Source organism: Rhyacophila brunnea, unplaced genomic scaffold, assembly GCF_057557595.1.
Source record: "Rhyacophila brunnea isolate RB1 unplaced genomic scaffold, BYU_Rbru_1.0 scaffold_5, whole genome shotgun sequence".
Lineage (NCBI taxonomy): Eukaryota > Metazoa > Arthropoda > Insecta > Trichoptera > Rhyacophilidae > Rhyacophila > Rhyacophila brunnea.
In genome coordinates, this window is record NW_028233170.1 from 27,496,184 (window position 1) to 27,519,380 (window position 23,197).

General features: G+C 31.6%; 1 protein-coding gene across 2 annotated transcripts; it reads right to left on the reverse strand.

Moving 5' to 3' along the window:
• Window positions 1-9,706: 9,706 nt before the first annotated feature.
• On the reverse strand, window positions 9,707-16,269 carry LOC147066241 (juvenile hormone esterase-like). Of its 2 annotated transcripts, none has more exons than XM_085955178.1 (4): window positions 16,018-16,269; window positions 14,835-15,001; window positions 10,851-12,154; window positions 9,707-10,698 (listed from the first exon to the last, which is right to left on the reverse strand). In XM_085955178.1, exons 2-4 carry the CDS (start codon window positions 14,967-14,969, stop codon window positions 10,488-10,490), a joined length of 1,650 nt encoding a protein of 549 aa, XP_085811304.1. In that variant the 5' UTR covers window positions 14,970-15,001; window positions 16,018-16,269; the 3' UTR covers window positions 9,707-10,487. The 2 variants fall into 2 exon arrangements, with proteins under 2 accessions (XP_085811304.1, XP_085811305.1); XM_085955179.1 differs by having other exon boundaries at window positions 16,014-16,269.
• Window positions 16,270-23,197: the final 6,928 nt, after the last annotated feature.

The window sequence follows — 23,197 nt, forward strand, 5'->3', positions numbered from 1 at the left end:
ATTGAGTGAATCCAACAGAGGTGAAAAAATAATATAACAATTTTCATCAAATATATTTATATACTTAAGCAATTGTCGCGATGAATTATCATAATATTATCTATTATTTCGAAATAGAAAACATTCGTCACAAAAATGTTCAATTATACTATAATCATTGATGACTGTACAAGCGTTGAATTTAAGAATCCTTTCCTGCAGCTGGACTTATTTGCACTTGATGACTTTTGAGGGCTTAAAATTATCAATATATTGAAATTATTTGTAAAAAATCACTAGTTCTACAATAATTATGATCAATACTTATTTTTAATGTCAACATAATAAATGTAGGTATATAATATGTTTTTGCTATAAAATAATATTTAAAAAAAAATTTAATAGCTATATTTTTATTGATAAGCACCTACTTCTTTTTTTATGTTTAAGAAATACCGGTATTAATACAGGTATACAATAAGAAATACCGAAAAACCGGTATTGACATTTTCATTTGGTATTGCAATCCCTAATGTAAGTATATTTAACGCGTGCACTTTTTAACATTTTTTTATATTTAAGACCGTTAATTAGTCGACATGTAGGTAGTGAGCAAACCACGAAGTTATATAGGTACCTACACGTAAGAAAACTGACAACCAGATCTGTATGATTTTTGACCATAATTAGCATAGTGAAACCAATTCAAATTTTCGCTCAATTCGCTTAAATAAAATAATATTTTTGTTCTTCCATAATGATAGTCCAGACTGACTGGTATAATAATATATTCACCCCATGGCTGGTATACTGTAGCATTAAGTAGGTACCTACATATTTATCGTTTTAGCTGCATATAATTAACATTTCAATAAACAATATTACATTTTCTTCGAAAGAAAAAATGGTGACATTGATTTTAATGAACAGTTGATGACCACAACACGGAACCGTATTTAAATTTCCGTAACTATTATAATGCATTTGTATTCATTATTAATTATTATATATCGACCAGGTCCGGAGTTATTACCAGAAGACAGACACGTCATACAGTCAGCTTGCAGATATATGTTGAAGGATTTCAGAATGCAATATGATACCCAGTGGCGATTCTCCCTTGAGAGCGCGGAGCGGTGCACACCCACCCACTCAATTTATGCGAAAAAACTTTTTTTAAATGAGTATTTAATTTATATTTGATTAATTAAAAGTGTTCTGATCTATTACCGTAGTCATTAATTCATATACAAAAACAAATTCTAATATGTGTTTTTAACCGGCTATTTTAAATAATAATATTATATGTTGATGGGAGCGATACCCAACATCGCTCGACCAAAGTGCCCAGTAATCTAATTTCGATTTCTTTGCAATGAGAAAGATCGTCGTCTGTCGCGTGGAATAGCAATACGTAAATATTTTTTCTACGTCCTCGGGAGCGACAGTTTCAGTCGCTCTCGGCCCGAATGCGGCTTCATCGGTTTTAAAACAATACAGCCCGTATCACGCGTACAATTATTGTTTGACAATTTTTATTCAATATTATTATAAAAATAAATTCTTTTCACAGTACGTATATTAAATTTCCGCACATGTTGACAACATTTCTCAAATTTAGGCGAAGTACAATTTAAAAATAAACTTCAAGTTTTTTTCAGTTTGATAACTAAATTCACAATGTTTATCAATTATGATATCTCTCCAAACTAGCTCTGTAATACGTCTGAATTTTTAGATAAAAATAAACTCAAAAATGAATTGTCTGTTATTTACAGCTTGGATAATTTTTATAATGCTGATGGCGCCTCAGCATTATAAAACATTTTAATCGAAAAAAATCTCATTGACACATTTACGGAAACGGTTTTACTATTAAATTTAATTTTTACTATTCCGATGACATCAGTGGAAAGCGAAAGATGTTTTTTCACACTCAAACGGATCAAGTGTTTTAGTAAAAACACCATCGCGCAATCAAGATTAAACGCATTATGTATGCTCAGTATCGAAAAAAGAATGATACAAGAGATTCCTTACTTCAACAAACGCGTAATTGAAAAATTTGTGTCGATGAAAAACAGAAGAATGGATTTCTCATACAAATGAACAATAAATCCCGGTCACTGCCAGATACGAGATATTTCGGTAGTACTAATAATTCGGTCAAAACTAAATAGTTCGTGTCAACCAGTTTGTGTTAAAGTTTAAAATCCATTTTTTTCAAGAAAAACTGTTTTTAGAGGTACAACAAATAATAAATAGTGAGTTATTTATGATTTCTTTTAAATGTACTAAATTAAAAAAACCAATAGATTTTTTTTTGATTTTTTGGTGAAGTTTTGATGAAGGCAAATGCCTTTTTACGGCAGTCAAAAGGTGAAAAAAGTGAACTCCCAGTAAAATAGCTCACCGGTCGCCACTGATGATACCTACTGCATTTTTATTCGTTAGTGCTATGTTATTTATCATAACTTCATAACATGACTAAGAAGAAGAATAATGTTAAAAGTCGTTGTTTGTATTTAATTAAGAACGTTTTTTTAAACCAACACTTGAGTTGCTACACCTGTCGGCAGTTTATTTATATTTTTATAACAATATTAAAAACAAACAATTTTAACTTATATATTATTAAAAAAAAAGAACTGAAAAGGGGGCCAAGGAATAAACTTCCTCGCTAACATATTTGTATACACATAGTGCAAGATGTTTATGGACGCTTGGTTAGCCAGAAATTCAACATACTAATATCATGAAAACGGTTTTTCTAGAGCGGCCATTTTAGGTTTTTAGAGAAATAACTCTTGAATTATATTTTTTTTAAATGAAACTGGAGATATTTTTTGAAAAAAAAAATACAAATTTAATTTTATGTAGGTACCTACAACTGATAGTTTATATAACTATCTTTACGTATTACTAGATTTCTGAAATATTTACATAAGTAACTACTTTATTTAGATATTTATTTAAATAATTCTTCCATAATTTAATTGAAATTTCTCTTAATCATTTTCAAGATTAGCTAGAATATTTTTAGTGTGTTTAGTGTTTAGTGTACGAAATTCTTTCAATTGTTAAATAAAAAATATTTAAGCCGCCACTGTTATGTATTATTAAAATGTAGTTACTTTTTAAGAAGCACCTACCAAATTAATTTTCCCTGAGGCTGTCTAAACTCTAAAGTCACATTACACTTGGGATACATTTAATCATTATCTTCTTAATTACTTATTAGTGTAACTAAATAGGTAGTAGAATTGAACTGATAATAGTGATAATACTGATAATACAATAACACATAATCACTTATCAGTTATCAGTAAAGTTATCGCACCCCCAGTAAAATACTGTAGTAATCCATAAATTGGCATTTTGCAGGAGAGCCATTTGAAGTTTCAAATATTCTTTGTAAATACAAGAAAAGTCTGAATGTAAAAATTATTACTCATTTTTTTGGAAAAACATGATCTATTTTCAACTGTATTTACCATTTGTCTCTAAAACATATACAAATGGAGATATTTGAATATTTTTGAGTTACGACAGTATTTTATTAGGATATTTGAAAATTTCATGGTAAAATTTGAATCAACTCAATACTTTCTATGTAAATTTCCCTACCATCACTCTAATAATTTCGACTAATTTGTTGGGCACTGTAAAGGAAGGTTTTCAAAATACTAAGTTATGGTACAATCTTTAAAGATTTATTGAAAAAAACAAGAAAAATACAATTATTAGTTCAAAACAACAAAAAAATACTTAATTATTTTATTTAATGGGAAAATTAAAATTTTAGGTACAATTTTTAATTTTTAAACATCACTTGTAAGAGAAGCAAAAAAATCATAATAAAATTCACGATGTTTAGCAGTGTAGAGAGAAAGCAAATCCTTGTTTTTAATTGTCGTTATTTTTGGCTGCTCTTGATATGCTTTGGATAATTTGAGACCATCCATTGGTAACGGTTTACCTATTTGCCGTTGACGAACATTCAATTTCCTACATTCTTCATGATAACTGGTTTAAAAAAAAATAATGTATGGCTAGTCTCTGTCTACTTTTATAATTTCAATCTTCTGCCACAAAACTTTTTCTCTATTTTCATCTGTATTGTAATATTTTCCGATTTTATCTGCTAGTTTTTTCATGTTTTGAAAATTATTTGTCGCCATGGGTTTAACAATGTATGATTGTCCTGTTTTCTTACTTGTTTGTACAATGGTAACCATTTGGCTGGGCACAAATATTGGTCCCCTTTTTAGAGCCCTAGTCTTCTGCTGCTCAATTTTAGAATAGACAATATCGCCTTCATTTAGCTCGCCCGGTGACCAAAAACTTATGAGAGATCGTTTTATTTTTTTTGTGAATTCCCGATGGCATATAAATACATTGCAGCAATGTATTTATTTTTATTCTGTCTGGCACAATTGTCTCTGTAAAAAATAAAATGCTTAGTGTGGTGATATTTTTCACGTAAGTGAAGTGAAGTGAAGTGAAGTTCTTGAAGTTGTTCTTTTTCTTCTGGTGAAGAATTATTGTATAGGTCGCATTCAACGCACAAATCTTTTTTAGGCTTAAAGAAGCCAATATTAAATTCGTCATTAAATATGGATGCGAATAATAATGTTATTTTCCAATTGGCATATTGCTGTCAGCTTGTTGTTTTCTGTATAACCGATACATTTCAGCAATTGTTAATTTACCATCTAAATACAATCTAGACGTCTGTGCACGCGAATAATGTTGCTCGATCACTGGGAAAGACTTAATGTGAGCTCTTATATCATTTTTTAAATCAATATCATTTTTTTGTGATTGGCATGGTGACCTATTTGTTCTGGAATTGGCATTTCGGAAAGGAGATCTCTTGTTTTCCACGCAGTGGAGCAGTACCTTTCACTCACCCCAAATGTGTTGATAAAGCATTTTTTGCATACTTCTTCTAGTTTACTTCCATTTAATTGAAGTTGATAACAAAAATTGTTGCCTCTGCTGCTTCCAGTTTTTTTGTTTGAATACTTTGGAACAATAATATCCATGCAACTAGTGACAAAATTACGCTGATTATTGACTATTCTCAAGATCTTCCTGTAGTAACAGAGTTACAACAGTATTTTTTTGAAAAGTATTGTTTTAGTTTTTTAGAAAGCTTCTTGTAAAATACTGTCGTAACTTAGTTACAACACTATTTTATTATCGATTTAACAGTTTTCGGAAAGTAATGTACTGTATTATGTGCTTTCTCTCTGACACTATTTGAGTTTGAGATACGACAGTATTTTATTAAAATAGCAAAAAAAAATACGAATCCAACCACATCCATAACTCGAAAACGCCCATTTCAGACTTACGACAGTATCTTACTGGGGGTGCGTATAATATGACCTCTGATATCACTTATTAACTTTTAGAAATTCAATTTATTATTATTATATTTATTATCAGATTATAAAAAATATCATTTGAAGAACCTACTTAATTATATTTTTCTTAGTTAAATATGTTATTGTGTTACTAGGGCAGTGTTTCTCAACTGTTTGATGCTCGCGGCATACTTTAAAACAATTTTTGCTTTGCGGCAAACCACACAATATATTCTTATATAATTTTTAATTAAAAGTCGTAATCAATTTTGGTTACTAATATAAATTTAAAAGCTTACACTATTCTTAATAATAATATAATACTTGCGCTTGATGTTTTTGGGTAATTTCGTTGATATTAGGACGTATATAATACGTGATAAGCAGACTCTTATTTTCATCTACAACACAGTTGAGTACATATTTCCTTTTTTTTGCATATAATGCTCGTAAGTGTTAAAAATCCCAACTCCCATAAATATGATAAAATAGAAAACTGTCAAAGCTTTTTTTGCTATTTCAGAATATTATTCTCTAACAGAAATACAGAATATATCCAGAAATAACTCGATGAGCTTTATATTAAGACCGCAATCAGTTGAAATAGAAGCTAACTCTTCTTCTTCGAATATTCAAAAAAATGTCTAGGTACTTTTATCATAAAACTTTTATTTAAAAAAAATGTACTCCGTAGCCATAATATTTTTATAATTAATAATTAGATTATTGGTTATTTTTTATCAATAAACATTATTCTATAATTTTGATTATCAGAATAGTGTGCGCTTAGATTTATCATCACTATGTTCAGTGACGTCTCGTGGGGGTAGGCAGATTGAGCGTCACTTGGGGGTGGCAGTTACTCGGAGGGCGGCAAATCGAGGAGAATCATTTTGGTGTATATAGAAATAGCTAAAATTATTTTTTTTCGCGTTGTAGGTGTATAATAGCGTAGTAAAAATGCTGTGAAAATAATAAATCTGTGTATTGCTGAATGGTACAAACCAAATGTGTCAGAAATATCAACCAAATAATACTACAGCTCTGGTGATTTGGGTAAATGTCTAAATGATATTATGTTTTTTGTTTAAATTTAATTTTGTATGTTTTAGTGGTTCATACTTATATTTTTTTGTAAGTAATGTATCTATACAACGCATTTCTTAAATGTTGGAGTCATGAAAGGATGACAAAAAATACTGTATAAAAATGGAGTGGAATTTTAGCGCTGCCTATTTGCGGCACTTTGTCTAGGGACGTCACTGACTATGTTTAATTGTATAGGTACACGTTTCTGATCATAGTTCTTTCAGATAGGTATATATCCAATAATGAAAATCATATTTCATTTTAAAGCAAGTTTATAAGCACAGATACTTACTTATCGACCATTATAGGTTGTCGTCGAGGTAGAATGCTGCAGTGACTTCAAGAAATATTTCTTTTCCGATATTTTTGCAAATCTTCATTGTTTTATGTAGAAATATAAAATCTATCGTCAATCACAGTAAAATTTAAAATCCAACATTTGACAGCTTCTTTTGTTTTTGCGTAATAATGGTTTTAGTTCCAAATTCGACGGTCGGTCAATAAATTACTTTTATAATTTTACATGATTGATCAATATTTTGTTTAATTTTATTATTTTAGCAGCTGTCTATATAGATATTATTTTCTTTTTAGTAGTAGGTATATTCCATAATATGTAATCAAATAATATACATATATATATTAAATTGGTCACTTGGTACCTAGAAGGCCAACTATATTCAGATATGGACTCAACAAAGAAAGAGAAGATTATATAATCCATGTGCAAAATTTTATTTTATGATTATTTTGTGTTTTCTCATTTTATTGAAAGCGATTTTGATCCTAATGTAGCGGGGGGGTCGCATGTTACTTAGCTTTACAAAAGAGGGTCGCGACACAAAAAGGTTGGGCACCAGTGCTCTAGTAAAGAGACACATTAGCTGAATAGTTAAAACAAATGTAAGTATGAAAATTATCTGTAATCACCCTTATTTTAATGTGGGTAGAGTTCATTTTAAAATTTGGTACATATCAATTCGTTGTATGTGATTGTGGAAACTGGAGCTACTTTATTAGAATAGAATAATAATCCTGTAAGTAAAGCATTAGTTTTCAACCAAGGTCTCCGGGCTCGATCCCGGTGTGGTCACCAATACATTTATGTGAACTTCTCGATAGGTGCTTGTGGTTGTTTTTATTCTGTTACTACACTACTGGTTCACTGCAGAACTAAAATTAAAGTTTTCCCTCCATCACCCGCCACGTCTCCGCACCCATTAAGCAGGCGTATACCGTAGCGAACCCTTGAAAGGTTAGCTGAGAGTATCCCAGGAGCAACTTCCCAAGACCTTGGTTGGCGTGCACTAGAGCAGTGCTCCGCAACCGGTGTGCCGTGGCACACTGGTGTGCCGCAAGACGATGCTAGGTGTGCCGCGGTGCAATATCCAAATTTTCATACATGGCTGGTAATATATTTGAGCATTTGCATGAACTTAATAAAACAATGCAAGGTCAGAATGAAAACATATTGACGAGCTCTGATAAATTAGAAGAAGTCAAAAATAAAATAGAACTTTGGCAGAAGGAGTTAAGACAAGAATCTCTACAAATGTTCCAAAGGAACTACCAAACCACCATTGAAAACAAGCAATTAATTTTAGATCCGTCTCAAAAACATTTAACTTTGCTGCAAAAGAAATTTCATCAGTACTTTCATACAATAAATGTGACAGGATACGAAACCCTTTTGCAACCAATGGCGAAAATTCTATAGAAGCGCTTTTCCTATAAATTCGAGAGGAATTTGTTGAATTGATAAACGACGGGATGCTAAAAAAGTTCGCCTATGTTCCATTGGCTATTTTATGGATTTTGTTAATAATAAATATCCTCGGATTTCCGACAAAGCTATCGCAGTTCAGCTCCCATTTTAGAGTAAAAAAAGTCACCTGCGGCGCTATTTTACTACGCTAGTAAGTGTTAATATTTTTAAACATGTGATTGTAGGACACAATTTATTATTATTATTATTACTCGACAAATAATGATTCCTAACCCGACAACTAACCATAATTATATAACTAGAATATAACCATACAAAAAATCGCTAAACCTAAAATCAATACCATTAATTTTACTTGGAACACTATTTGAAAAACGCTATTTTAGAGTATCACACTGTCTTTAACCTAAGCGATAGGTAGGGGGGCCCGCCAAAGATCTTGGTCTGGGGTCCCCCTTCAGGATGTGGAGTCCATGTTTTGGTGTATAAATTGTTTTACGTGTAGTGTGCCGCGGAATTCTGGGAAGACCTTTGGTGTGCCATGGGTTGGAAAAGGTTGCGGAGCACTGCACTAGAGTGTGCGAGATGCACTACACTACTGTGATTAGCCTCATGGCCTGTAAATGAATATTTACATTATATTATTATATTTATATATTTATTTTATATCTATATATGTATATATAAAAATGAATGTTTGTTTGTCTGTCCTGTATGCATTCTTATACCATTCATCCGATTGCGATGAAACTTTGGTGATTTATTGTGTGTACATTTGCAAAGGTTTCTAAATTAGAAAAACTATCTTCTTATTATATTTTATCTTCTATTCATATGCGTCCCTATACCAAATTTGGAAAATCCATGTTTCTCACAACATGGACAGCTGTATGTGGCCTGGTCACGCGTTGGAAAACCTTCTGATTTATTCGTGTACGCACCAGATGGAAAAACAAAAAATATTGTGTATCCAAAAGCATTTCAATAAACAGAATTAAAACACAAACACTTTCTTTCTTTGATTGGCATTGCAACGGTGCAGGGTACTCGCTAGTATATATAATAAATACATGAATGCTGATTTGTAATGATTACTGCAATATAGGTAGAATTAATTTTACAACCAGGATGTATCTGTTTATGAAAGCATGAAAATTGTTACAGCATATTATTATTATTTATGGATCAGCAATAAATCACCATATTTATGATACAAATGTAAAAATGTAAATGTACCATACCGAGTACCTACATAATAATTTCGCCTCATAATTTAGTAGATGCCACCAAAAAGATTAAAAATCATGTTCGCTGAATATATAGGAATAATAATATAGAATCATTGCAATTAATTTTGTTATTGCCAATTTAAATTTTCAAAACAAATATATCATGTAATTTAATGTTTGTCCGTAGAATGACGATTATTAATACAAATTTGGTAAGTAGGTATATTTTATAGTTTTATTCATAAATTGGCTTAGTTACATACAAATGTGTAATAACACCGATATGTAGGTACTTACGTACTGTATCGCTTATGTTATATTATTATATTATTAAATAATTTTAATTAATTTTAATTACAATAAAATTTATGTTCAGTTACGTAATGTTTTGAAACTTCTGACTTTTGCTATATTTAAAATTTAAAATTTAAGAAAAAAAAACAGTTTAATCAATCTGTATTAGGTAATTAATGATATTTTAAATTTATTTACTATAGTATCCACAACATAGCTTGTCACTTCGCGAACGTGAATATCATTGTCACTTTCCTCCACGGATTGTTCGAAATAATAACAATTGACGTGAAAAATAGTATATTATTTTGAAAGCACCCAAACTATTACTTCACCCGGTCACGCCCCAGAGTTAGTAAGGCAAGCACAAGGTCGCGCTACTTCCCTCGGTCCAATGCCACGTGAGACCTGCAGCGTGTAGATCTTCTGGAGCATTGCTGCAGGATGAAGGAGGGTCGGTCACGGCGACGGAACCCTTGAGGTTGTGCCACAAGGGTACGGAGTGTCGCACTCATTAAGCATCTCTTCGTGATTGCTTCAATCACCCATAGTATTGTATTGTTTATAGATATTACAGCAAACGAGAGATAGAGCATTCGTTTCGGGAAATGATGTGCTATTAAATTTGACTGTATAATCTATCTATAAATTATCGCCAAACAAAAATTGAAAAAGAAATTTGTGAATGAATTAACTCGACGAATATCGAAATATCTTAACCTAATAATGAGCATGAAAATTCTTTCATATCAAAACACAATATATTGTGTGCACTTAATTTATGTTCATTAATTACTTTCATATTTTGTTGAGGAGACGATTCAATAGATTATATTTATTCTTTGAATTGTCTGTGGTTTTTATAATATCATCCCAGAACTGAACCCTTTCAGCAAACGGTTTTTGAATTAGTATGTTGGTGCTGTTTATCTCCAAGCAATTTAGTTCCTGTTCAGTAGCTGGTTTCCAAATCACAGGAATATTTTTAGACAACTGTGGAGTCGGGTTCCTAAAATAATAAAATAAACAAACTTATATCATATTAAACCCATACAACTGAGCTAGAAACATTATATACAATATTTATAAAACTACTGTGTGATTAAAGAGGTGTAAGGATAATTAAAAAATAATAATATGATAAAAGATGAAAGCACATACCCAAATTTGGAGAAATTCGTCCACATTTCGGTGATACTATTGATAACAGATATGTCATTTTTCGTCAAATGCTGTTCCGGAAGTATCATTTTGAATAAGTACCCTAGCTCATCACCATGAGATGCTCCAGTATATTTAAATTTGGTCAAAAATTTAAAAACATTAAGAGTACCATTGTACAAAAATTTGTAGTAGTAAGATGGCGGTGAATGTTTCATAAATAATTTGACAGTTGTGTTTATATCTTTGACGAATGCTGCATCGGTCATCATATCAACATAATCTTCAAATACATTGGCTTCTGTCGGGAAATAGAAATGCTTTATTTTATCGGCGACTATTTGCGATTTCTCTGGTCCAAGAATGTTTTCCACATCTGGTGATAAAATCTTTTTAAAATCTGGCACTAGTTTGTCTAAAGACGCGGTTTCTATTCCAGTTTTCGAGACAAACTGATGATATAGTAATACTCCTTCTTTAGATGTAAATCCAATCATAGTTGGAACCTTATTTAACTTTCCTGATGTCATAATTTCTAAAGGACATTTACTGAAGAAGGCTTCATTGCCAGCGCTTTCTTTTTCAATTACAGGACCAAATGGTATATCAAGTCCAAGAGTTGATGCAACAAATACTGGTTGAAACGATGCTTTAGTCAATTCTTCAACAGGTATCTTTCTTAATTGTTTTAAAACCTCATCTTTGTTTGTGGATGATATACCCAAAATCTCTGCCAGTTTGAATGCAATACTTTCTGAATTCTTTTGAATGGCCCAGTCATTCAAACAAGTACCAGATTGAAGAATGGCTTTGGTAAATAATCCTTTACACATAGGTGACAGTACGTGCATATTTATAGAAACTCCACCAGCACTCTCTCCAAATATTGTAATATTGTTTGAATCACCACCAAATTTATCAATGTTACTTTTCACCCATTTTAAAGCCATCACTTGATCTTTCATTCCTGCGTTTCCAGGATTATCTTGTGTATTTAAGCAAAGGAACCCAAGTGGACCCAGTCTATAATTGAATGTAACAAGTATGACATTTTTGTCGACTAAGTAATCAGCGCCGTAGAAATTTTCGCTGCCTGATCCCATTGAGAATCCTCCACCATGGATCCAAAACATTACAGGAAGTTTTTCATTGGGTTGTTTAATCTTAGGAGAATACACATTTAGGAATAAACAGTCTTCGCTTCCTTCATATTCCTGTGTGAATATCATATCTATTTGGGAACTCGATGCTCTTTCGAAGGTACCATCGTAAACACCGCTCCATGCGTCAGCTGGTTGAGGATCCTAGCAACAGAAAGATTTTTGAGTATTTCTTTTTATTATACGACATTCATGATTCAATGATTATTTTTGAACTGGTCTATTAATTAGAACTTAATATGAAAACATATTGTAGGTAAATGAAAATATATTTCATTTTGTATGCAAGCGTTCATTTTTTCTATTTCGTTGTTATATACCTAAATATAATATATACTTCTATATTATTTACATTGAATCTAGATATTATTTCACTCAATATACGCACACATATTTGCGTATCTATATAGTGGAAAATTCCACAATCAACGTAATTTAAATATGTATCTACTAGTATGTACGTATTTAAAAAAATGGCGATTGTCTTCATCCAAAAAGTTATAAAAACTAAATTACAGTGTCTATAGTAGTTATAAATTGGAATGCAAAATGAGTTAATTGTAGTAACTTTATAGATTCACTGATGATTCTTTTACTTTTTCGCTATCTTTTAGTTGAAACAATTATTATTAATGTGTAATCTATATCTAATACATTTGACTGCACCTTATAAACAGAATTGTCGAATTACATATTATCTTCCTTATCATATTATTTAGATAATAATATATAGTATAACTGAATACCTATACACTAATCACTCCGCTATACATAGAAAAACTGTTGAAGTCATTGACACTTAACAGCGGCGTTTTATTTTCTTTGACGCAGATAACGCAATTATCGATTCTACAAGAGATTTAAAAAGGGTCTCGAAAGAATGAAAACCAATCACACGATTATTGAATTACACCAAAATCTTAAACAGAATGAAAAGGTATTTTTTACAAATTGGGTGTGCACATTACAAAATCCATTTAACTTATATCAATGGGGCCTATAACATAATCAGTAACCACTAAAACATATACGTACTTGTACACAAAAAAAATCATTAATTTGATTATATTATTATGTCATCACTCATCACTCATCACATCACAATAATTCATCAATAATCATCAGTCATCACCGTCATCTTCTATAATAATTATTTTTAATTACGGGATTCTAGGCCATGATTCTAGGACAGAAAATCAATATCAGTTACTGCCTCGGGCATGGCCCCCACATCCTGAAGCCATAATGTTTGCCGGGCCCCCTTACCAATCCCTAAGGTTAAGTACAGTATGATATTCTACACTCTACAGTAGTGTTCCCTAAAAGGTATTCCGCGAAACCCCATGGTTACTTTTCGACTATTAGAGAAAATTTGTGGAATGTGTATATCTCACTCAACTGAACTACCTGCACCACCAGGTCCCCTCTATGAGTCTCCAAATTGTTACATACTAATAATCTTTATATGTGCACCCAGGGAATCGAGGAATATTACTAATGATCTAAATAATATAATGTTTTATTGAAGTAAATATGTGACATTAGATATTATAGTACGCTCTTTATTTATAGTGATAAGTAGGAATTCCAATCCCGGGATCCCGAACCATTTTCGACACCTGTGAATCCCGAGATTAGTAAACATAATCCGAAACTTTAGGGATTGATTTTCTTATCATTTTTTTTTTAAATATTTATAAATAATATACAAATAATAATATGAAAATAACTACAGGGGGGACATGCTCGTCGTAGGTCAAAATTGAGTTTTTATTGTATTTTCAAACCATGATCCTGGACACTCCTTAAACGTTGTAGATAATCTATTTATATAATTTTGAAGCCTTATTATCCTTTATATTTATTTTAAACATTTAATGACTGCATAAAGTATTTTTGTTACATAAAATAGTATTCTTTTAAACCTCTCGCTCTAGTGTTTTAGAAAATAGTCATATTTCGGTACATGAATGTGCAGTGGTGTTAAGATTTTTCACATTTATTAATTTTTAAACGCATTTATAAAACCATTAGTATAATTTATGACGAGATAATTTTAGTAAAATATTCACGATAAAAATTATATTGATAATCTCTGTGATCCCAAATTTGATAAGAATTAGGCATTTTATTATTCAAAAAACACCACTGCACATTCATGTACCGAAATATGACTATATTCTAAAACATTAGAGCGAGAGGTTTAAAAGAATACTATTTTATGTAACAAAAATACTTTATGCAGTCATCAAATGTTTGAAATAAATATAAAGGATAATAAGGCTTATAAATTATATAGATAGATTATCTACAACGTTTAAGGAGTGTCCAGGATCATGGTTTGATAATACAATAAAAACTCAATTTTGACCTACGACGAGCATGTGGGCCGTTAACTGAAATTTTATTATATTTGTTATCTTTTCATAAATAAATAAAACTGTTTTACTTTCACATTATTATTAATATTACAATATTATTTACTTACTCCATTAAACCTATGTATTTCCAAGACTGAACGTATACAATATTAACAATAAATGTCTTAAATAGTATAAATTATACTCGATTTATTTTTGACCGATTTTACGAATGTTATTTGTTTATATAAAAAAATATATATTAACTATGGAAAAATGCCAATCCCTGGACCAGTCCCGGGATCAAAATTTTGGCTCGGGGTTGGATTCCCTAGTGATAAGTGATAACTGACGTGAGTTAAATCTGATTAATTTATTGGAATAGAACAAACAAAGAATATTTTTTTTAATACTCAAATTTAATTCAATTCAATGATTGTGATTGAAATGGTTAATTCACTTACTTGAAATCTCAATTCACCCAGAGGCGGCTTAGCATATGGAATTCCCTGGAAGCTAGTATATGCAAATCCACTTGATGTAGTGACAATTTTCCCTTTCAGTTCACCTTGAATGACTGTCACTTGAACTTCTGACATTTTAAAAGCTTGCTATTCACCACTTACGTGACCTAAAAGATAAAACCAACATAATGATAACATAGAGTGAAATCTCTCGGACTCTCTGAGTGAGGTAGAAAACCATCACAGCATAAAGAAGCCTCTCACACGCATATTTTAAGAAAATACATATTTCTTTTATTTTAACATCGAATCCAATTATAACAATTCATCGCACAGCCAAAACCCTGTAGAGTTATAGAAAAAAAAATTAACCATAACATAACATTTCTATTAAGAATTTTGAATTAAATATTTTCATTTAGTGTTTTGATAACGGTGCAGAGATTAACAATTGTCAGAGAGTTGATAAATACCGTTCAGTAGAGGAAGTAGGTACCCACCACACACGGTGGCCAAGCAGAGGAATATAAAGAAAATAATTATTCTATCGACGGAAGATTATGAGAGGTATGTAAAGTGCGATAAAATAGTATCTACGACAATACATAATATAAATTTTATTTTAATAATACACAAGATTTAAAATTAATATTTACCTAAATAAAAAGCACACATACTTACATGAATAAAAAACCTAACTTAACTACTTTTATGCAATCGTATTTATCGTAGACAGTATTTATATACCTGATGTATATTTAAATATTAATATAATTGACCTATTCACAATGTAATGACAGTTGAACTGGTAGTTCAATTGGTTGAGAGCAATCATCCGGGAAAGTGAAAAATATATATATATCATATTTTTTTTTTTGAATTATTAATAACCATGTCCTTGTTTTTTCTTACAATGTGGTTGTTAGTAATTTTGGACAATCACAAACACCCAGGCTTTGAGAAAAACACATAAATATTGTGTCCTCACCAGGATCGAACTCAGAACTCTTGGGCAGAAGGCCAGCGCCTTACCTACTGCACCACGAGAACCACTTGAAAAAAAAAGAAAAATGTATATTCAAGTATAACTCGGTCCATTTTTTTCTAGGATTTTTCTAATATGTATGTTTCCGACGTGTCTAAAAGAGATGTATTTTCAATAAACATAATATTACATACCTACCTAAATATTCCGTGTAGGTATTCAGTGTTGTATAAAAAAATAGTTTAGTTATTTAAATTTACTATTATTTATTTCGTATATTTGTTGGGCCACTCACAAAATCACCTACTTTCAGTATTTTTTTAAAAATAATATTAAATCTTTATTATTAATTTAATATAAGATTGATAACAAAATACCAAATTTGATAGATAAATATTATTTTTTATAGCACAGCTTCGAACGACTGACTAATAAAAATGGCAAACAATAAAATTGGTCGATCAACGTATTACTGACTTTAGAATTAGATAAATGATTCGAGGGCAGGGGACAGCAACGTTTTTCAGCAACAGGATACATTGATATTAAATTTGCCATCGAGCCAAATAATTGTAGTCTACGATATCAGCGATTCGTGTAGTTTATACCCAGAGCACGAAACTGATACGCTATTTCTCGTAAGAAAATCTATTAAGAAACCTCTTCGTGGGGCGAATCCACATCGAAGTGTAAAGCCAATAATAATAATAAAATTGTAGTGGAAGAAATGCATTTGTAAATTACTTAATTTATGTATGATTCACACGGCAATCAAAAATAACCAACACCAGTGAGATACATTAAACTTCAGCTCGACAGAATAGGCAGAATCACTACGCTTGGCAACCATGAAGTTATTGTTATTCATGATTATGGAGATACAAGATAAATTAAGCCTCAAAAACCTTTGCTTCCTAGGTAGTGTTAGGGCACGTCCAGAATCGATGCTTGGTGTCGAAGTAGACGAGCCATCGGTGGTAGCTGGTTGACTAGGTGGGCCTCTTAACCGAAAATATCATAGTGAAAACTAGTCGATTCCCAACACCAGAAAGTTTGACATGCACCAAGTGTGTCGTCTAAACATTAAAAGAAACTATTTGTTATTACGTTCTAAAACACGGTCTCAAATTTGGAAGTCACTATGATAGTCGTAGATGAGACAGCACAGAAGAAGAAAAATTATCAATCAATGAATTAAATATTTCCCGTGCAAATATTCTATCACGGATAAAGCTTGTGATATCATGACTATTTTCGTTTCTCTAGACTCGAGAATTCATGATTAGTTTATTCATTTCTCGAGATGTCGAGAATCCTAACACCTTACTTGTATCTACTTACTCCTTGGACCATTTTATTATTTCTAGCCGAATTGAAATAATTATTATGTTTTAATTTTTAAACTATGTGTTGTCATCCTAATTTTTAGCTGCTAAGTTATGTTTTCTGGTAACTTTTTTTCGAATTCTCATTGATGATTTAAAAAAAAGAATTTCTTGGAAATTTCTGAAAAATTATTTATTGAGCATTTATGCAACTTTTCTCATTATTTTTCGAGAATTATCGAGGAAAACAAATCTCGATCACAACCTCTAATTCCGGCACAAGTAGCTCGCGGACCGTATGTTTTAAATCCCAATTGTATGTCACATATTTCATCAGAGCCAGGTCCGGTTGTTAAGTTAATTTTGTTATAAAAAAAATAAAAATAACCAAATTAAACTATGAAAGAAATTGACAGGAAAAATAATGTTTGTACTATTTTACCAAATATAATAATACTTGCAATAGTCGTGAACATTGAAATAATATCAATTTTGTAATATCTTAACGCCATCTAGGAAGTACAAAGAATTTAGACTATCGGTTAGTACCTACATAATATTGTTTAATACCTTGATGTCAATGATACCTTGTTTCAAAGTTACAAAAGATTCAAGCCAATATTAATAACTTTTATTAGTAGTAATATAGTTGATGTATCTACGTATTTACAAAAGACTACGAATTTTGAACTGAGTAACTGTTCACAGTTATTATAAATAAATTCAGTGCACTACAATATTGTGCTAGTATCCGTTTCCTCTGACTGTCGAATCATGCATTCGAGCCCAGTGATTAAATAAAACTCACATTTCAATATATTTTGTATAGGAATTAATAAAAATAGCGAAAAATTAATCGTAAAAAAGTCCATGTACTTAATTAATTTTTAGAGCGGGAACGACTATGTTAATTTTTTGATTAATTATTTGTTTAGTTAAATAAAACACAATTTTTAGTACTTATTCCACTTTTTAATTAAATTTTGTACCGGTTTCGTTCTCTTCAAGGGGACATTATTAAAAGGGGAAATTAAAATGCAAGTTTCACCATGCATTGACAGTTAACACTATAAAAGAAATGAACGACAATGTTTACTAAGAACAAGATACAATACTGCTATTTCATTGTTTATCAAGAAAAAGAGTAACAGAAATATATTTTAGTGATTCATTAGTATACCTACTTCTTTCCAGGACGATCTTTCGATGTGTGTTAGGACCAAATAGATTGAGTATGTAGCCCAACATCCATTTCTCGAAAAAACAAAAAAAAAATGTTAAAACAGCCTCCAATCTGTGTTCCTCTTAGAATCGAACATGGTGATGTAAGTATACAATAATATTTAAACTCTAACGATCTAACCATAATTCAGCGAGAATTTGTCAAACTTTGCGAAAATGTAAAACCTGAAACCCTTTTAACATAGTGTTGAGTCCCCAAGATTTTACAAAATATTTCAAGGCTTGGGAATCACTACTCTAGTTGATGGAAGTATTAAACTATAGAAGTATAGAACTTATTATATTTAAAAAAATGCATCACTGAATCCATCATAATTAAAAACCTAGTGCAGTCCTGAATATTATTTGAAATAAATTACTTATCTGGCTGGCTTGTATTATATTGTCGATGCATATCTGTGTATTGTGATATCATTATTTACGGAAAGATAATAAATAATAATACACAAATACTATGAAATTATTTATTTTTCACTTTTTTTTATGTATAATTATTATTTGGTATATTATTATGATGAGCATTATAATATTGTATATATTACAAATTATATTGTGGAACTGGTTTCAGGGCTATCCAAAAATATCATTTGCATACCTGACAATGATACCAATAAAACAAAAATAATTAAACCCAGTAACGTGTTTTAAACATTTTTGTTATCAAGGAAACATTTGAATATTACAACTGTTTTCGTCTTTGATAAATGAGTGCTATTCACTAATTATTCATGTTGTTACTTAAGCCAAATGCGTATTCCGTGACATGCCATCCAACCACCGCAGTATGGGTCTTTCAACACTTCTCTACCCAGGTGGCTTACCATCAAAAACTTTTCGGACTTGCTGCCCCAGGTCCATTCGTTCAACATCACCAAGCTTCTTTAGTCGGGAGATTTCGATAGTTTTGATTATGTTATCTTCGCGGTTGCGACGTATGCGCCACACTTCATCTTCATTCTTGGTACCGAGTATCGTTCTCAAGATCTTTTGTTCGAAGATAAGAAAACTGATTTTCTGACTAGATGCCCAACCCAACATTCTGATCCATATTGATGACTGGTCTCAGCAGTGTTTTATATATCTGAATGTGTGTGTACTAACATAGCATTTTGTATTTCAGATGTTTATAATAAACCCCTTTATAGAAATATGCTTTAGAACAGGGGTAGTCAACCTTTTTATACCTACCGCCCACTTTTGTATCTCTGTTAGTAGTGAAATTTTCTAACCGCCCACCGGTTCCACAGTAATGGTGATTTATAAGTAGAGAACTAACTTTACTTTATAAAATTTATAAAGCAGAGCTACAGCAAGTTAAAGCATATAATAATATTTACTTACCAATTAAATACTTTATGTCAGACTTTCGCTAAGTTTGGCTGAATAAATTTTTATAAAACAACTTATTGTAGTTAAATTTATCTTTATATTTTTATACTTTGCATACATATAAGCATGAAGTCTGATGAAATTACATTTAATTGATTAAATTATTAATGAGATCCCTGAGGCTGATGCTGCGAAACTAAATACTGGATATCTGGCTCAAGTTTTGTGAAAAACAAAATATAAAGGTCTCCTCTTTCGGAAATATGAAGCGCCTAGTTTCAAAAGCCCCTAAAACGATTTTAAGTAGTTCTGAAAACAATGAAAAAAATGATTTCAGGTAGTTTTGAAAAAAATGAGAAAAAATCGTATCTATTAAATCTGTGAACTTTATGTATTTATTTTTTAATTCGTTACATTCTAAAGAGTATTTTGGCTTTTCATTTTAGAGGTATTTGAAAAGCACACCCTACCATTTTAGCGGGTTTTGAAATTTACCCTTATTTATGATCATACGTATTGACGGTTTTTGACGTTTTTTAAAGATCAATTTTTAGCCATCATATAGGTAACAAAAATATCTATCTAAAAACTCGTACATATCTAGCTGAAAAATTTTCAAAAACCGTTTTAGAGGCTTTTGAAACTAGGCGCTTCATATTCAGGCCGTTTCTTTCTTTGGTCAAAATATGATTAACAGCACTAAAACCTGATCTCATAAGATATGAGGTAGATAATGTTTCAATAAACTGAATATAATTTTCCACATACAATTTGGATAAGTTTAAAAAAGGCATTTTTTTTATTTTGTCATAGGTTTTCATATCCACCACCATCGAAAATATTTTTAAAACCCCTACCGCCCACCATGAAAGCTGGAACGCCCACTAGTGAGCGATAGGGACCAGATTGACTACCTCTGCTTTAGAAGAACATGCTCGATTTCAAAAAACACCGCACGTCATTGGTAGGTACGTATCTAGAAAAATATAAGCCGCAAGCTGAGCGCGTTGTCAGATATTCAATAAAATTTGTTGAAAAGTATAATTACTTACGAATTTTTTAATGGCCATTTCAAGATTTTGACCCAGTACGCCCGTGGAGTCGTTGGCGCCTGTTTGCTGATCCCTGACACTTGATTTGATTTCTTATCAATACCATTTAATTATTATACGACGAAAAGAAAATAATACAAGAGTAATGATCTTACTGATTATAATTATATAATATTATATTGGTATATCATATTTACTTACTTAAATGTGAACTACTTTATTTTTAACCAGTTTTATAGATAACATTGTGTAGCAATATAAATATTATAATATAACGTCTTTAAAACATAAGTTGCATTGATTCACCAGGGCTTGTTCATTCACAGGACGTCTTACTCCCCAAAATGGTTTTCAAATTTCTGACATTACATGGAACCCTACGTTTTAAATTTTTTTTTCTTGGAAAGTAAAAGTGTTTTTCCAGATTCTAATCCTGGGTCTGACGAGTAGGTACACATATTGTTTTTCAATTTGTGTATGAGTCAGAGTATGGACCTAATAGGTTGAGCAAGTGGCTGACATCCATTTCTCGTAAAAACAAAAGTCTGTCAATACAAACCTCCACTCCGTGGAGGCCCATATGATCCTATTAGGATCGGACATGGTCGAAAGAAGAAAAAGTGTTTAAAAATGATAAAACGAAGTTTTGAAACCCCGCTCAAAACGTTCTACGGAACCCCATGATGGACACAGTTTGATTGTCACTGCTTTCCATACTTCAAGTACCTACTTTAAAATGAGCAGGTGAACCGTAAACACAATATAAAAGTAAAGTAAACTCAACCGATCTCAACCTAACTCAAACCAAAAATTCAACCAAATCGCTTCTGAAATTGATATTCCACCTACGTGAGGATGAGTTAGGTAGACGTTGTTTTATAAATTCTAAAAAAGGGTCCAATTAGCCAATTCGGCATTTATATTTTTTTTAAGTAGCTACTCTTTTACTAATATTGCCTATATTTCTTTTTTTTCCATGGCATATTGTGAACGTCTTGAATTTGTAATCTGTAAAGTTCACTATAATAATATAAATAAATAAATTTGAATAATTTGGATAAATTACAATATTCACTCTTACGCGGAGCACATTTGACTCCGCAGAGTGGAAGTTACATCAACAGACTTTTTGAGAGGAATTGTTGTTGGCCATTCGTCCAACCCGTCGAGTCCTTGCAGTGAATCAAAAACATATTGCCAAAACAACGTTCATTTTTGTTTCGAGCCGCGAAATCGAACCCCCGACTCAAGGCTTCATAGACGTCCGCTAGACTAGCCCACCGTGGGTTTTAGTAGGTACCAATCACAATGCTTGAAAATTATAACGTTAGCAATACTGTTGTAAACAGAAAAAAAACTGACGTATGTTTGTATAAAAAACAAAAATAAATTAAAAATGAACAATAATTCAAAAATATGCAGACTAGATTAGATTAGAAATAAAATTATCGTCTCCTAAAGATAATGAGTAGGTAGATAAGTAGATACATAAGTGATTCAAATTTTATTAGTTAAAACTTTTAAGTTAACTTAAATAACATAGTAGGTAGATACATACTTTAAAAACTTATACCTCGGATTACTACCTACCTACTAAAAAAAATCTTTGAAGAAAAATAATGACGTCGAACGACCCAAACCAGCATCCACAGGATTCACGCCGATGTGCTTTACCAATTGAGCCGTGTTCGTCGTATCGCATTGCGACGAAATCAACTGTGATATACCATCATAAATCTTCCGTAGCTCGAATTTAGAACCAAGCTCATCAGTCATCACAGTATAAAAAGTATTGAATGCTATGTCAAATGTTAAAATTACTAACTCGAGGGAACTGTATCGAACATCCAAGCGCCGAGACCTGACGAGAAGACGGACGGAAGGAAAGAAGACTTCTGCAACACCGGAAGCCGAGAGGAAGGACTACTGCACGGAGGAAATGCGCGGTGGCCTGTGTCGGCGGCGGTCCTCGTTTTGTTTGTTGGACGTAGCACTTTTTTAAACTTACTAGAGATCCAATCACCCATACCCCTCCAACCTGGCCTCGGTCGGTCGCGAAGCCAGGTTCTCCCTATTCAATAACCATGCTTCACTCCCGATAGTCACTCGATACAAAGGGGATAGACTATAAATATCGTCTAGGCGGCCCAAATGAGTAAGCACAATATCCTAAGTAAGTAAGTAAGTCAAATGTTAGCATATGGCGCCCCCACTCAACAGCTAACTCATACTGGTGGATCTATTATAGCAGGTAGTATATTTACATCTTGAAGCGCTTACAAATTGCGTTAATTTTTGGCAACCGCCTTTTGTGTTTTAATCAAGGTACCTACCTCTCAATTACCTTAATTCCTATCCGGCGTCCCGACCTCTCCAAATTTTAGTTATAACGTACTTGCATTTGCTATTAATTTAATGAACTATTTTTTT